The sequence below is a fragment of the Pseudophryne corroboree genome, chromosome 6, assembly GCF_028390025.1.
Source record: "Pseudophryne corroboree isolate aPseCor3 chromosome 6, aPseCor3.hap2, whole genome shotgun sequence".
Lineage (NCBI taxonomy): Eukaryota > Metazoa > Chordata > Amphibia > Anura > Myobatrachidae > Pseudophryne > Pseudophryne corroboree.
Window position 1 is genome coordinate 118,622,356 of NC_086449.1, and position 15,529 is coordinate 118,637,884.

General features: G+C 43.7%; 1 protein-coding gene across 2 annotated transcripts in view; it reads left to right on the forward strand.

The window, feature by feature from the left end:
- KAT6A (lysine acetyltransferase 6A) overlaps positions 1 to 14,966 on the forward strand; it is a 115,470-nt gene extending 100,504 nt beyond the window's left edge. The window contains exons 10-17 of one of the 2 annotated variants that reach the window (XM_063931752.1): positions 176 to 317; positions 2,553 to 2,714; positions 6,070 to 6,163; positions 6,371 to 6,602; positions 6,706 to 6,898; positions 7,474 to 8,010; positions 9,098 to 9,374; positions 9,519 to 14,966. In XM_063931752.1, the coding sequence (XP_063787822.1) occupies positions 176 to 317; positions 2,553 to 2,714; positions 6,070 to 6,163; positions 6,371 to 6,602; positions 6,706 to 6,898; positions 7,474 to 8,010; positions 9,098 to 9,374; positions 9,519 to 12,046 (4,165 nt within the window). In that variant the 3' untranslated portion in view covers positions 12,047 to 14,966. Of the gene's footprint in view, positions 1 to 175; positions 318 to 2,552; positions 2,715 to 6,069; positions 6,164 to 6,370; positions 6,603 to 6,705; positions 6,899 to 7,473; positions 8,011 to 9,094; positions 9,375 to 9,518 lie in introns of both variants that reach the window. The other variant, XM_063931751.1, reaches the window with a different exon arrangement.
- Positions 14,967 to 15,529: the final 563 nt, after the last annotated feature.

The following is a 15,529-nucleotide window of genomic DNA, read 5'->3' on the forward strand; positions in this document are numbered from 1 at the left end:
TTATGTATAAGGTATGACATGTAGTGTAAACTTGTTATATGCCATGGAACACTAAAACCTCTCCGCAGACCTGATCCTCCGCCTGCGTACTGCACCAAATAATAGTTTTTGCCGTTCTCTTCACGTAAATGAATCTCATTGTAAAAACGTTGTTTTTTCTGTCTCCCTGATTCAGGCTCCCCAAGTTATACTTGTGTGAATTCTGCCTCCGTTACATGAAAAGTCAAAACATGCTACAGCAGCACATGAAAAAATGTGGCTGGTTCCACCCGCCTGCCAACGAAATCTATCGCAAGGACAACCTCTCTGTCTTTGAGGTAAGTGGGACAGTAACAGATGGCGTATCACCTTCTCAGATGACTTATCCCAGCAACTGCCCGCTCTGCTGTCTGCCCAGTCATGTATCCATGTCCTGAGCTCATGCCCTGGAACGTTCTGTGCTGGTCTCACTTCATCACTTTGTTCCCCCTACGTTGTCCACCAACACGCCCAGCCTCTGAACACTACCATTAATATTCACTTATGGTGATCCTGCTACAATGGAAATAGTACTGAAACAGCTATACTTAACAATATTGACCTGTGCACACATAGTATGCAGAATTGTTACTGGTATTACTTTCCCCCTCTGTTCCACCTGGCAGCCCATTTGTGTTATTTGTACACCCTACATTTGCAGTGCAATACATTTATAATGAATGATTGCCACTGGATAAAATGTTTAAACACCACTATGTATGTATATGTATATATATATATATGTATGTGTATATATATATATATATATATATATATATATATATATATATATACACAAGCAGTAACTGTCCTATAAACAGGATTCTTCAAGATTTTTGTGAAGTTTTACACAGACTTTTCCAAATACCCCTGGGAGTTCTAGTACCCCAGGTTGAGAAACACTGCTGTAGCACATAGCAACTGGTTGATAATGTGACATGGTTTCCCAGTGCAGTTTAGAGTAAGATTGGAAATATCTGGGTTCTATGGGTTACAGCACTCTGTAGCTGTATAGAACACATACCTCCAGTCTGTGTAGGTGACAGATTCTCTCTCTAACCGGGGAGATGGAAAGGTATTCCAAGATACTCATGTTATTAGAACATCATTGACATTTTTACATTACAATAGCCTATATTGTAAATTGCTTGTTCTTAGATGGCAACAAAGGTCTGAGGATTATAGGGTCTATTTACTAAGCCTTGAAGAGAGAGTGAGATATATTTACCAAGCCTTGGAGACAGATTGAGATAAAGTACCAGCCAATCAGCTCCTAGCTGCCACGTTACAAGCTGTGTTTGAAAAAGGACAGTTAGGAGCTGGCTGGCTGGTACCTCATCTCCGTCCACTTTATCTCTCTCCAAGGCTTTGTAAATAAACCCCTATGTAACTAGGTTTGCATCACGAGTTTTGACTTGGCCTATCTCCCATGCAATTTGCAGCATACATGCTTGCACTGAGATAATCAGACATAATGGCATGTAATATGCAGCAGCCAGGCTATTCACTAACCACCCCCATTCCTGACACATAATACCCAGGAGCTCCCAATACATTTACCATAGATTTCAGACAGCAACCTTCTGCATCAGTACTGCAATCAGGAGACATGTGCAATAGAAACACATCTCTCCAGTGCGTCGGACATTGGCAGTGCGTGTGACTCCACATCAGGCCCCTAAATTCTACTTCCTTCTTTGGCCGTCTTTAAAATGGCAAACCTATTCTGAGATTGGCTATATAGGGTTTTGAAAGTCAATATTATAGGTACAGGTACATAAAGAAATTTCTGATTCGTTACTCTCCCACTTGCACCCTTTGATTCGCAGATGGACTATTAGCAGTACCTAGATTCTCAGCTACTTCATTTGAGGGTTTTGCTTTTAGCTTTGCGACTCTGGTACTATCGGAGTGGCTGGCACACTAGAAACCTTCCAGAACCTGAATACTTGCCTGCCTGTTAAAGCATTTGGTTTATGCCTATTGTAGGGGGTTTAACCTGCAAATGTAAAACAAAACAAAACATTTGAGTAGTATTGAGAGAAGTGCTATACAGGTTGAGTCTCCCTTATCCAAAGTGCTTGGGACCAGAGGCATTTTGGATATCGGATTTTTCCGTATTTTGGAATAATTGCATACCATAATGAGATATCATGGTGATGGGACCTAAATATAAGCACAGAATGTATTTATGTTACATATACACCTTATACACAAAGCCTGAAGGTCATTTTAGCCAATATTTTTTATACCTTTGTGCATTAAACAAAGTGTTATTCACACAATTCATTTGTTTCATATACACCTTATACACACAGCCTGAAGGTCATTTAATACAATATTTTTAATAACTTTGTGTATATAACAAAGTTTGTGTATATTGAGCCATCAAAAAAAACAAAGGTTTCACTATCTCACTCTCACTCAGTCTGTATTTCGGAATATTCCGTATTTCGGAATATTTGGATATGGGATACTCAACCTGTATAATAATGTTGGTGATGATCATATAACTATTATCATTCTGTCTTCAGGTGGATGGAAAGGTGAGCACGATCTACTGCCAAAACCTCTGCCTTCTGGCCAAGCTCTTCCTCGACCACAAAACCCTGTATTATGATGTGGAACCCTTCCTCTTCTATGTGTTAACGCAGAATGACTCTAAAGGTTGTCACCTGGTTGGATATTTCTCCAAGGTGAGTGGACTACTCCACAAGCTGGGCACCTCTGTCTCCTGATGATGGGAAGGAGGAGCCTCTTGCTCAAATGTTTTTTGTTTTTGTTTTTTGGGGAAATGGGTTATGCAGATTTTTTGTTTTTTTCCCCTCAGCTTATTCCAGATGTCCTACTAGGAAGAGTAATTACAATACGGTTGTGTCACATTGACCTTTATCAGACTTTATCAGTGTAAGCTATTGTGCGGCAGACCACACCTCCTGTTGTTCCCTTGTTCTGGAGGTCCTTCTGGTCTCCACTGATTGATGTGGAGATATTGTCTGCTGTAGATGTCGTCTCGGGCAGCATTGCATTGTGTAAATGTCCTATTTTAAGGGCTGATACGGCTATTGCATTTCAATTTCTTTATTCAGCGTTAGTTATTTTGGATGATTGCGCTGTACTTCAAAGATTCTTGAGAGAGGTTTTTAGTTGCCTCAGGAGCTTTGCTACTAGTGCTAAAGAGTTTTGGTTCTATTGTGCAGATTGCCTGGATTGCTTTGTTTTACTATTGAGCTTTCAGTTCTGGTTGAACAATTTATTTTATATTAAGCAGTGTCCGTGTGTATAAATGTGCAGCAGTGTGCCAGTCCAGCGCAAAATGTCCTAATTGAGCCGTTGTCAGAGTGATGTCAAAGATTTATTTTTTTCTTTTGAGTTTTTAATAAAAATGGAGTATCATTTACTGACGTTGCACAAGGCTGCAAACCAAGACCACAGCAGACTATTACAGTAATGGGAGATTTCACACTTGTTTGCGCCTCCTTCAGCAACAGAGCTATTCAGTTGTGGCTCCGTTTGGGAGTGCAGTCATCTACCAGCGCCTTCATTTCAGTTCGCACCCCCCGAGGGTGGCAAGCTAAAATTGGCAAAAAGGGATCCGTTTGGCCACCCAAACATGACTGTAAGCGTTGCGTCCATTACTTTGGTCGGGTTTACCTGCTTTTCTCAGCTAAACCCAACTACTCTGGGCAAATAAGACAATTGACTATCGCCCCACAATCTCCCGTCACTTTAGGTGGGAGATCAGGAGCGATAAAACACTCTCTATCTCACAGATGTGACACCTTTTTTTTACTTCAGTCTGTTGCTATGCATTTGTAAATTTAGGGTGGTGTTCATTCTGTTGCGCAGTGTGGTTAGTTTGATCTGGCATTATTCATGGTCTAAAGGCCTTAGTTACACCTGATTGCAGCAGCAAAAATTTTCTCTAATGGGTAAAACCATGTGCACTGCAGGTGGGGCAGATATAACATGCGCAGAGAGAGTTAGATTTGGGTCAGTTGTGTTCAAACTGAAATTTAAATTGCAGTGTAAAAATAAAGCAGCCAGTATTTACCCTGCACAGAAACAAAATAACCCACCCAAATCTAACTCTCTCTGCACATGTTATATCTGCTCCACCTGCATTGAACATGATTTTGCCCATTAGAGAACAATTTCGCTGCTGCGATCATGACCTAAGCCCGCCAGCCAAATGCGCATTTGCCCTTTTTCCCCAGTCTAATACAGTATAATAAAAAATAAAAAAAAGTCCTAGTTCAGGTTTGGAGCCTTGAGCAATGTGGGTATAGAACAGTTACCATCTCATGTTTGTAAGATAATGGAATTTTTTTTTTTGGTATAGTTTCCCTTCTAATATCACTGTATGCAGGTCCACTTTTTATTTTTTTGAGCTTTCCACAGTTGTTCAGCCTCCTTAACATGTTGCTCTGACTCGGGCTATAGACAAGCTTATGCTACTTATGATTTTTGGCCTAGAGAAAAGCAACAGATCATTCACACTAAATGACAAGTGTAAAATTCCTCCGTTAATTAGACTGCAAAGTATCTACTGCCCCCCAGAGGTATCCAGAAGGGGATGTCTGCTAGTGCTGATGACACACACATGTAATCAGCCATTCCCTTACAAATCTGAAAATAAATTGTAATGTTTGGGATTTTGTCCCTCCCACTAAACACCCAAAAGCAAAGCGTCTGTCTGTGGAGTTGTTTCTCTTACCACAAGGTGGCAGAATGGAGTTGTGAGTTCTTATTAGTTCCCTGCTGGCTTGGGTTGCACAGAGAAAGCATTAGCCATGCTGGTGTGGCATTATTCTATCATTCACAATCCTCAGCATACCCATTGTATAGATCAGTGATTGGACACACATACACTGTGAGGATAGGCTTTTAGCATCCTAGTTGTTCTGTGGAATCGTCATGCAATACACTAGCCGTTCTCGACTATAGCTGTGAAATGTGTTCTAGGATGCATCCGGGCACAGTTATTATATAGGAAAATAAGTTTAAAAAAAATCAGGGGTAACAAACCCTGATATTTCTTCGGGTGCTGCGGTCAAGATATGTGATTAGCTCGGCCGGTAACAAATGCATTTACACCCGTAAACACAAAGGTTCAGTGAAATGCGTGTGTTTTCGGTTGAAATGGCCCAGTTTTTGGACAAAAAGGGGCTGGTATCGGGCATTTTGCTTCGCCTGCCGGAGGCAGGGGATACAAAAACCCAGATAAGCCGCGGCACCCGCCGGCTTATCGGGGCTAATTAGATAGCCCCCGGCGGCGATACATTACACCTGACTTGCTGACGGGGTAATTGAATATCCCTTAATGCAAGCAGAGTTACAATGTATAGAATAGAGGGCTCGTACAACTAGATTACATTTTTTATATATTTAAAGCTGTGAAATGTGAATGCAGAATGTCTTATTACTTTTCCTACGTAATGCAATGGTGTACACATTCTAGGCATCCGGTTTATAAGACTGGGAACTGCACTGCAATATGGATATGAACATAAGTGTATATGAAAAGCCCTTAGTAAGTGCCGTCAGACTATTATGCTGACAAGCCTTCTTGGAAATTGGGTAGACAGACCTGCCTGTACAGTGACCTGTGTGAAAGCTTGTAGCATACATATACTGTCACCTGCTTATCTCCTGTGTGGGAATGTCATAGCCAGATAGCCAGCTTCTCAGGGAGGACAAAACTATGAAGCATCAGTGGTACAGGGTCTCCACCGTACATTCACTGCTAATAAGGGATGAGGGTCCAGATGTGCCTGGTAACCTACGGTGTACTAAATCCATTTTGCATGTGTTTATAGAGCTCTTGTTCTGTCTTACAAAGAGCTGTATATGAAGTCCATCCACTATTAGTAGATAGAGTTCAGGCCTTAATGCAGTCATAACATACATTACACCTGTACTGGGAAGAATATTACGTTTCAGGTATTTGTGTTTGAAGTAGGTGCTTCTATCACCTCCTTTCCTGGCTGTGTGAGTGGATACTTTTTCTGTGTTCTAACAAATTGCTGTGTTCCTCTCATTTGTCTTCAGGAGAAACATTGCCAGCAGAAGTACAACGTGTCCTGCATCATGATCCTCCCCCAATACCAGCGAAAAGGATACGGCCGTTTCCTCATAGACTTCAGTAAGAAGAGGAGACAACGGGAGGGAGGGGGCAGGGTCCACTGCAGTGAGAGAAGTGACACTATATAGCTTGTCCTTACACTGATATAGAGCACATTGGCAAAAATTCTACAACTGGCCATTACTACAATAGACATACACTTGGCCAACTCTGCTACCTCTCTCTGACTGCTAGCGCCTCACCTAATGTTTTCTTTTTCTCTTTAAGGTTACCTCCTCTCTAAACAGGAGGGCCAAGCAGGCTCCCCAGAGAAGCCACTCTCTGATCTAGGTCGCCTGTCTTACATGGCTTACTGGAAGAGCGTGGTACTGGAGTGTCTGCACTACAATAAGGAGCGCCAGCTGAGTATCAAAAAACTTACCAAACTGACTGGCATCTGCCCTCAGGACATTGCTGCCACACTACAACAATTGCACATGTTGGAACTGCGAGGGGACCGGTAATATTTCATCTCCTTCCCTTTTGTTTTTTCTCACTATGAGTACCTTCTATTTGGGTTCATCACTAACCGGAGTCTTCTGTGCCACGTTTAATCTGTGTAGCGTTGTGTTGGTGCATCGGGAGCAGCAAATCCAGGCACACATGACCCGCCTACAAGCCCGACCTCGACAGGTGGAGGTGGATCCAGAGGCGTTGAGATGGACACCAGTCATAGTCACTAACTCGGTCGTGTCAGACGATGAGGTAGAGTCTGAAGAAGATGAGAGTGAAAGGCAGCAGGTCCAGGAAAACCATGTGAGTACCAATTGTTGTGGACATATATATATTAGACTTTTTTACCGTTCACTAGTAAATCTGGTTGTGAATGTCTCTCCACTTATCTGGTGGCATGTCCTTTCAGAAGTGACAACTTTTCCCTGTGTGTGTCTTTAGTTCTAGGCTTGGAAATTACTTGCTGGGGAAAGTCTTCTATTCTACATTTCAATTTCTTTAACTACAGTTCTCTAAATCGTTTCAGCTTATCTAAAAGAATGGTTTAGTACATCCCAAGCGTCGTGTGTGTACCCGCTCCATAGTGTCCTGTCCACAACACAGGTATCTCTAGTAATGGTAAGGTTTCCTTGCCACCCACAGATAATGGAGTCTAGTCCTAAGTGCAGTGCTTAGCATCACCGTGGACGTCACATGACAAACACATGTTGCCTTTACATGGATATTGTATCAGAGTGTAAATAGATTTCATGTATTGTTTATAGGCACGGGGTACAAGTTAAGGGCCAATAATGGGCATTTTAATGAATTCTAAATAATAGTAAAAATTAAATTAGTTTTTTTTTTAAGACCTAACAGTCTGTAATTTTTATCTATAGCAGCCAACGTTGAGAATCATCACAGAGTTCAAGGAAAGAGACACCTGCCCTGTGGATAAAAAGAAAAGCCCGCCACGGCCAGTCAGCTCATCATCTCCAGTGCCCTGTTTCAAAAACACCCGTCATTTTCAAGACTTGTTGCCCACTAACAATCCACCATCAGGCAGAGGCCGACGAGGGAGACGAGGAAGAAGAGGTCGAGCACCCTGCTCCTCTTCCAATCGCAGTGCAGACCTGTTGCAGTTACTGGCCAGAGAGGCCCCAGGACCTCCTAGGCGAAATGGGGAAAGAGGACGTTCTGGCTCTCGGAGAGGAAGGCTGAAGCGGTTGGCAGATTCTGTGCTGCGAAGGGACTTTATGGAACAACAGGAAAGACTCGCTCAGCGTTATGAGAATGAGCGCCCCCAATTGAGACGGTTTAGTGAGAGCAGCGAGGAGGAAGAGGACGACGACGATGAGGAGGATGATGAGGGAGAGAACCACAGTCTGCGTTCAGATTCCCCACCTATACTTACCAAGCCCACACTCAAACGCAAGGTGAGAAGCCCCTGCAGTGCCCTTAAGTGTGCATGTTGCCTCTGCACAGTGGCAACAGCCATCGTGTGGGCTCTTCTGCTATTTAAAGTTTAGCCTATCATATCTCCATGACCCAGTGAAGTCCTGAGGCCCTATGACGAGCCGCATCCATTTGTAATGTCACTGCTGCTTAGTGAATCCATGGTCGTTAAATAGATTTAAAATCTTGTCATGCGTATGTTAAAACTTCCAATAAATTGAACATTTTGGTCTAAATTCAGATCTTCGTTTAAACCTGGAAATTAGTGTTGTCTCATTTGGGGTTTTAGTTAAACACAGCTGTGATGGACAAAGAGTAGTGACACTGTGGATGGGTCTGGTGATACATTTGGGTCCACTAAGTGTTCTTTTGTCCCCCTTCCTCCTATGGATACATCCAGCCATGGCTGTTATATTGTGTGCAGTATTCCAGGATTGAGGCTAGCCTTTACCTTGCATGGCATACTTGGGACTAAAACACAACTATTGGTCATTTTCTGCTTGAGAGAGTACCCTGATATCCTGCACTTTACCCAAGTCTGCTTTATAGCAGTGCTCTATATTGGAATGTGGTCCGGGGTAGTCTGATTGACCTGGTTTAATAAACTGCCCTACATCTGCAGTGTATGCTATATTAGATTGCTTTTGCCTGTTCATATATATGATTTATTAACATTTACATAACATTTACGCCTTCTGTTTTATTTCTTTGCTTTCAGTATATTGTGTTAGGAGCTTCAAAATAAAGACCTCAAATACAAAGCTCCATAGCACAAACTACTGAACAGGACAGTGTCTGATTATTGGCCTACCTTGAAAGGTCGCAGTTGGCAGTGCGGTCCCTGAGACATTGTGCTGTGCATTTATTTTGTCCTTGCAAGCAACTCTAAAGCGAGTACTCTGTTTGTGTTCCTGTGCTATGTTGGCAGTTGTGCACCAGCCAGTGTATGTAGATTGTGACCGCTACAGTTTTATTGCTGAAGGTTTTAGTGAACTTATTTAAGTATATTTCAAACTTCTGAAGTGTTAAGGTTTATTCTGAGCATTTCTGTCTCGATTGTCCCAGAAGCCAGGACCTCATCGGAAACGACGTGTGAGAAGACGCAAACACCATCACAACAGTAGCGTGGTGACTGAAACCATATCGGAGACCACCCAGGTTTTAGATGAACCATTTGATGACTCTGATGCTGAGCGTCCGATGCCAAGACTAGAGCCAGAAGAGGAGGGCAACGGCCGTGGCGGCCCATTCCCACCAGGCTACTTCCCCTACCTCACTCCACACACCCTGCTAAGACGCAGTCGCCAACTAAGCAGGAGGAGATTAAACAATGAGCAACTGCAAGGTTAGACTGTACTAACTATATGTTTATTTAAACTAATAATAATTATCTTGCCTTTCTGTACAAATATTGTGTAGTCACATTTTAAGCTGACATTATATGTGGCTTTACTTCATGGTGCTTACTTACTATATGTCATCATTTCAGTGTCATCAGTACAACCACCTGTCTCAAACCTGCGGACTCCAGAGAAAGCAAATGTCTTGCCCGATCCCACTACTCCAGCCCCTGTTAAGAAGAAAGGTTGGCCTAAGGGTAAAAGCAGGAAACCTCTCCACTGGAAAAAACGACCAGGACGGAAACCAGGATTCAAGCTCAATAGGAATCCACCTCCGGCACCAGCTCCTACACCTCCGCTTCCCGCGAGGCCAGGACGCAAACCCAGGATACGAACAGAGGAAGAACCTCCTGCTGAAGACAAAGTCCCTGAGATAAAGGAACAAAAAGAGGAGGAGGCCCAAGCAGTAGCTGAAAAACCTAATGAAGCTGAGGAGCCTGTAATCGCTACTGTGCAGCCAGCATCTCCCTCTGAGAGCAGTAGTAGCAGTGCCAGCAGTAGTGATGGCTCTTCCCGCGAAGCTGAAAATCGCTCTACATCTCCAGAACAACAGAGGGAGACTGGTGAAGAGCCACAACCTGTTGCTGAGGAAGGAGAGCCAGAAGAAGAGGAGGAAGAGCAAGAGCGAGTGCTGGATGAAAAGGAGGTAGCAGTGGTTGTGTCTAATCAACAGGAAGACCACGATGCAGATGATGAAGATGAAGGAGCAAAGGAGGCCGATGAAGGGGCAGAATTGGAACAGGTCCTCGCCCCCGAGGAGGAGTCTGAACCACAGAAGCCTTGTGTGAGAAGTAGTGAAGATGAGGAGAAGATCGAGTGTGAACAGGAAGCAATGGTGGGCACAGATCAACCTCCATGCCTAGAAGAGGAGGAAGAAGACATCTCAGAAAAGGTAGATGAAGAACCTAAAGAGGATGAAGAGGAGGAGGAGGAGGATGGGGAAGAAGAAATCCCGCACACAGAGCTAGATTTAGAGACTGTGCAGGCAGTGCAGTCATTAACACAGGAAGAAGGAAGTGAGCGTGATGATGGCACCTATGGAGATTGTGAGGATGAGACTCTGACGGCCTGCCAGACTTTGCAAAGTTTTACACAGGCAGAGGAGGACCCACAGCTGGGTTTGTCAGACGAATGCCATCCCTCAGCCCATGACAGTCCTATATCTTCTGTTCACTCACACCCTAGCCAGTCTGTACGGTCAGCTAACAGTCCCAGTGTGCCTCCAGCCCTGGAGAGTAGTGGAACAGGTGGATACCCTCAGATTAGTCCAGATGCAGGTTCCCTCTCTGCTCCTTCTATGCAGAACCTGGAAACGACAAGTCCTATGATGGATGTTCCTTCAGTGTCTGACCATTCACAGCAAGTGGTTGATAGTGGGTTTAGTGACTTGGGCAGTATTGAGAGCACGACTGAAAACTATGAAAATCCCAGCAGTTATGACTCGAGCATGGGGGGTGGCAGCATTTCCTCGCAAAGCAGCTGTTCATATGCCAGTGGTGGAAATAACAATGGAGCTGGGGGATTGCCTTCCTCTGCCAGCATGGCACAGAATGGGTGTGCTGTGAGCCAACAAATGGCTGGAATGGCAAGCATGCTGCAAACCACCCAGGCCTGTAGCATCAAATCACCACACAGTTGTGCCTCAGAGCGTCCTCCTAGCAGCAACAACAACCAGCCGCCACCGCCGCCTCCTCCACCACCTCCATTACCCCCACACCAACCACAGCCTCCCCAACAGCAGCAGCCCTCAATGTCCCAATGCAGTATGAACAACAGCTTTGGCCCCTCGCCAATGATTATGGAGATACCAGACCAGAGTAATAGCAGCAATCTCAGCATATACCCAGGGGATTTTGGGGCTGGTGGCTACTCCCAGCCCTCAGCTACCTTTAGTCTGGCAAAGTTGCAGCAGCTTACCAACACGATCATGGACACCCATCCTATGCCTTACAGCCACGCGCAGGCCGTCACATCCTATGCAAACAGTGTGTCCCTTTCTAACCCAGGCCTGTCCCAGCTCACTTCTTCCCATCCTTTGGCGGGGGCATCCCAAGCACAAGCCACCATGACCCCACCTCCTTCAATGAACCTACTCCAATGTAACATGTCAGCAGGCAACCTTGGCATCCCACATAGCCAGCGCATTCAAAGTCAGATGTCTGCCAAGGCGCATATCTCCATCCGTTCCAAATCTGCACCACTGCCCGCTGCGCCCTCCCCTCATCAGCAGCAGATGTATGGGCGCAGCACGCCAGGTATGCAGCCTACCACCCGGGCACTCACCGTCCAGCGAAGCATGAACATGGGTGTCAACCTTATGCCCACCTCACCGTACAATGTCAACACCATGAACCCACTCAATGCTATGGGCGGGTACCGCATGTCACAGCCTATGGTCAACAGCTCATATCATAGCAACGCAGCCTATATGAACCAGACAACACAGTACCCCATGCAGGTTGGCATGGGCATGATGGGTGCCCAAGCCTATACCCAACAACCTATGCAGCCGAACCCCCATGGAAATATGATGTACACACCTCCTCCACACCACTCCTATATGAATTCCCCAGCTGTCCCCAAACAAACTCTCAACTCGCCCTACATGAGGAGATGAGGGAGGTACCGGTATCACCCGAAGAGTTACCCCTCTGCCCCTCATTTTCTCTTGCAGACTATAAATACGGCCTTTTATACTGACAGGACTTTTATTCCCTCTACCATTTATCCCTTTGCTGTAGATTTAATATTATGTTTTTTTATTGTTATTTTATTTTTCCCCCTTGAAAAAATATAATTTTGTGGGGTTTTCTGTTACTCTTTTCTGTAGAAAAAAATATTTTTTCTCCATTTTTCTCTTTCACTCTCCAGTTTATATGAAAGTGTCGGTGGAATTATTCTTTCCCCCCCCACCCCCCCCTTCATTTTTTTTTTTTTTTTTTTAATATAAAGAAAAAAAAGAAAAAATAGCAGATTCAAACGGTTTTAGCGGAAAATCGCACGGAAATAGGAAAGTGACAAATCTTGTTTTTAGCATTCAAGTTTAAAAAAAAAATCAAATTGCAAAGACAAAAAAAAATGTAACCCTGTAGCCTTATTCCGTCGCAGGCTTCCACAGAGCCACGACAACTGTATACTTTTACTGTGCGTCCGCTATCTCTTTTCTTTTGCTCATCATTTTCAATCTCTAAGATGAGGTTCGAAGGGAGAAAAACTTAAGACATTCTGCTGGGGTGCAGAGGAGCATTAAGCATTATGATGGAGATCAAGAATATCCTGTTTCCGGCAGATACGCAGGAAGCTATCCTTTCCTGTGGAAGTGGGCCTAACTGGCTGAAGTACACGCTGTGGTATATACCATGAAGCATTGATCACCGCATCTTCTGTCAGATACATTCTACATCCGCAATTAATTGCGGACTGTGGTATTTTGCTTTGGCCTATAGCATAGCGTGTATATCTTCCTCCCAACCTTAATGCTCCTCTGTTGTTCACCTCACAGGCTGACATCTCTTTCTTTTACCCTAATAATAAGCACTTATTGCCGCAGATGTAAGGGAGGTGTATAGGAAGAGTTTGTGTATGTCATCAAATTGATGGTCATATTATTGTCTGTGCATCTCGACGAGTATTGCTTTGTCCCCCTTAAATCTGTGCTCAGAGCCCTGGTCACTGGAGGATGATGGGTCCTTGACCAATAGGTATCATTGAGTGGGCATAGGACAGTCCCCCCTATGCATCGTATAAGTCTGTACATTCTTAGGCTTGTGCATCGGGGTGGAATTTTATCACTATTAATCAGAAGTGTAAAATGGCAGCATCTCATTTGTTTGTATTTTAATACTCTTAAATTTTATTTTGTGGTTTAAATATTTAGTTTAGAGACCCTATGTATATATTATAATATATATTGTCACTCTCCACCTGATACGTTCAGATCCATGGAGGGCAGGCTAGGGTTTTAACCCCTTTGCCACATTTTCCGCATAGTGTTAAAAGGGAAATACTTATTACTATATAGTATGTTGATGCTTTTGACACTGGTGTTGACGAACGCCTTGTCATAGCAATAATGTGTGCCTGCCACTTTGTGTGCCCGCTGAGGCAGATGTACAAAATGACAGTGGCTGTGTAACACTAACCCACTCCCTCACAAGACCAGTGCCTCTGTACAGATATTTAATATTCCCTCATCACCAATGCTCCTATCCAACTCTTCCTCCCTCCATGTTTCTTCCATCCTCTCCCACACTTGCCATGTTGTCTTCTATAGATGTGTCCGGTTCTGATTATGTAAGAATGCATAGACCAATTTGCCATACTTATAACAATGTCCTGTTCTTTGCCTGTGTGAAAACCAATAGATCTGTTTAAAGTGTTTATCAGATGTAACACTGGCAGGTGTGATCGGATGGCGGAGAGAGAGAGATGTGACTATCCATTGTACATGACATCTGTTCTATGGTTAAAGGAAACAGACATATACACGCAATGGGGACATGTATACATACATGCAGATATTACAGAAGCAGTACATTCTATAAATGACTCGCACAAAATATCACACTAGAAAATCGTGGTTTTAGAATTGTGATTATCTAGATGGGTTTATGCTGTGTAATTCTAAACAGTTGTGTGCGGAGTGATAATCTGCTTCATGCTGTATGGCTAATGCCGGCCTCAGGTGCTGCCTTCTGGGAACATTGGCCACGGTGAACAGCTTGTGACCCAAAAAAATCCTTCGGGTGGTTTTCGGACATGTTTGATAATGGCGTCAGAATGTTATCACAGCTATTGACCTGTGTGAGAGAGTATGCCAGATGTGACTGCGGCTGCTTGTCCATTGTGTCCGCTGCATAGCACCAAATTGGACTTTGATGATTAATCTGGCGCAAACTCCGTTGGGGCCAAATGCAGGGTGGAGATCAGGTCACTTATCAGAGCACAAGGCAGATGGAAGTTGTGTGTACAGGAACAGCGGTTTATACATATCCCCCCGGGTCATAGTCCTACACTCTCTGATATACAGACATCATAGTATCCTAGCCAGGTCATGCCTAACACAAGCTCCAGTTACCAGAGCACTGCACTGCATCATCTATGTACCTACATTTACACACGATGTTCCATACATCGCAGGCCACTCTCAGCTTCTCAGACTGCCAATTATTTATTGACACTGTGACTCCTCGCTAACTAATGGTTAAAGGAAGGCAGAGTCCGTATGATATGTATACACACTCGCATCTCTTCCCTCCGGTACATTTCTAGGGTTTTAATAATGGCTATTTCTAAACGGTTTTATTCTCCTGCCTCATATTGTAATTTTATTATTAATATTTTATTTTTGTTTTCTAATTTCCTTTCCTCCGGCCTTTTCTTGACGTTGTGGGGTACTGACTGCCCCCGTCTGGTTTGTATGTAATACTTTCACCCCAAGTTCCCATTCCCTCTCCTTTCTAGTAAGTGCTTTCAGAAAAAAAAACTGTACATTTTAACGTTAAAAAAAAATAAATTATGTTGAGACATTTTGGAAATATGTTTGTAATGTGTAGTTATTGTTTAGAAATAACCTGAATGCATCGTCCCACCCAGCGATCTGCATGTCTTCAGTGTGGATTAATAATCATCGGGGGTGTACGTAAAGCATTGGGTTTGCATACATCTCGGAATAAGGCCCTACGTCCATTTCTCTGCCCACATGTGTCCCATACACAATAGTGTGCTTTGGTTTAGAATATCCTGTATTAGAAGCTGGATACTGTCAGAGACTTACAACAGCTGGGCATCTGGTTGGAGTATGAAATTGAGGATGATACAGACGTCTATTACGGCTGGTGCACAGGAAATACACAATAAGCGTGGGGAGCCGATCAGAATGGGCAAACGTTAGAAATATTTCTGGTAGAATCTGGTATCCTGATTGCACCAGTTTTTCCTTAATGTGTGTATGTAATGTGATAGCTTCATCAACCCAAAACACACCCAGTACGATTTAAGGAGGAGTGCAAATGTATTAACGTGGAGAAGGCATAAGGAAGTGATAAACCAGTGATAGGTGCAAGGTGATAAACGCACCAACCAGTCAGCTCCTAACTGT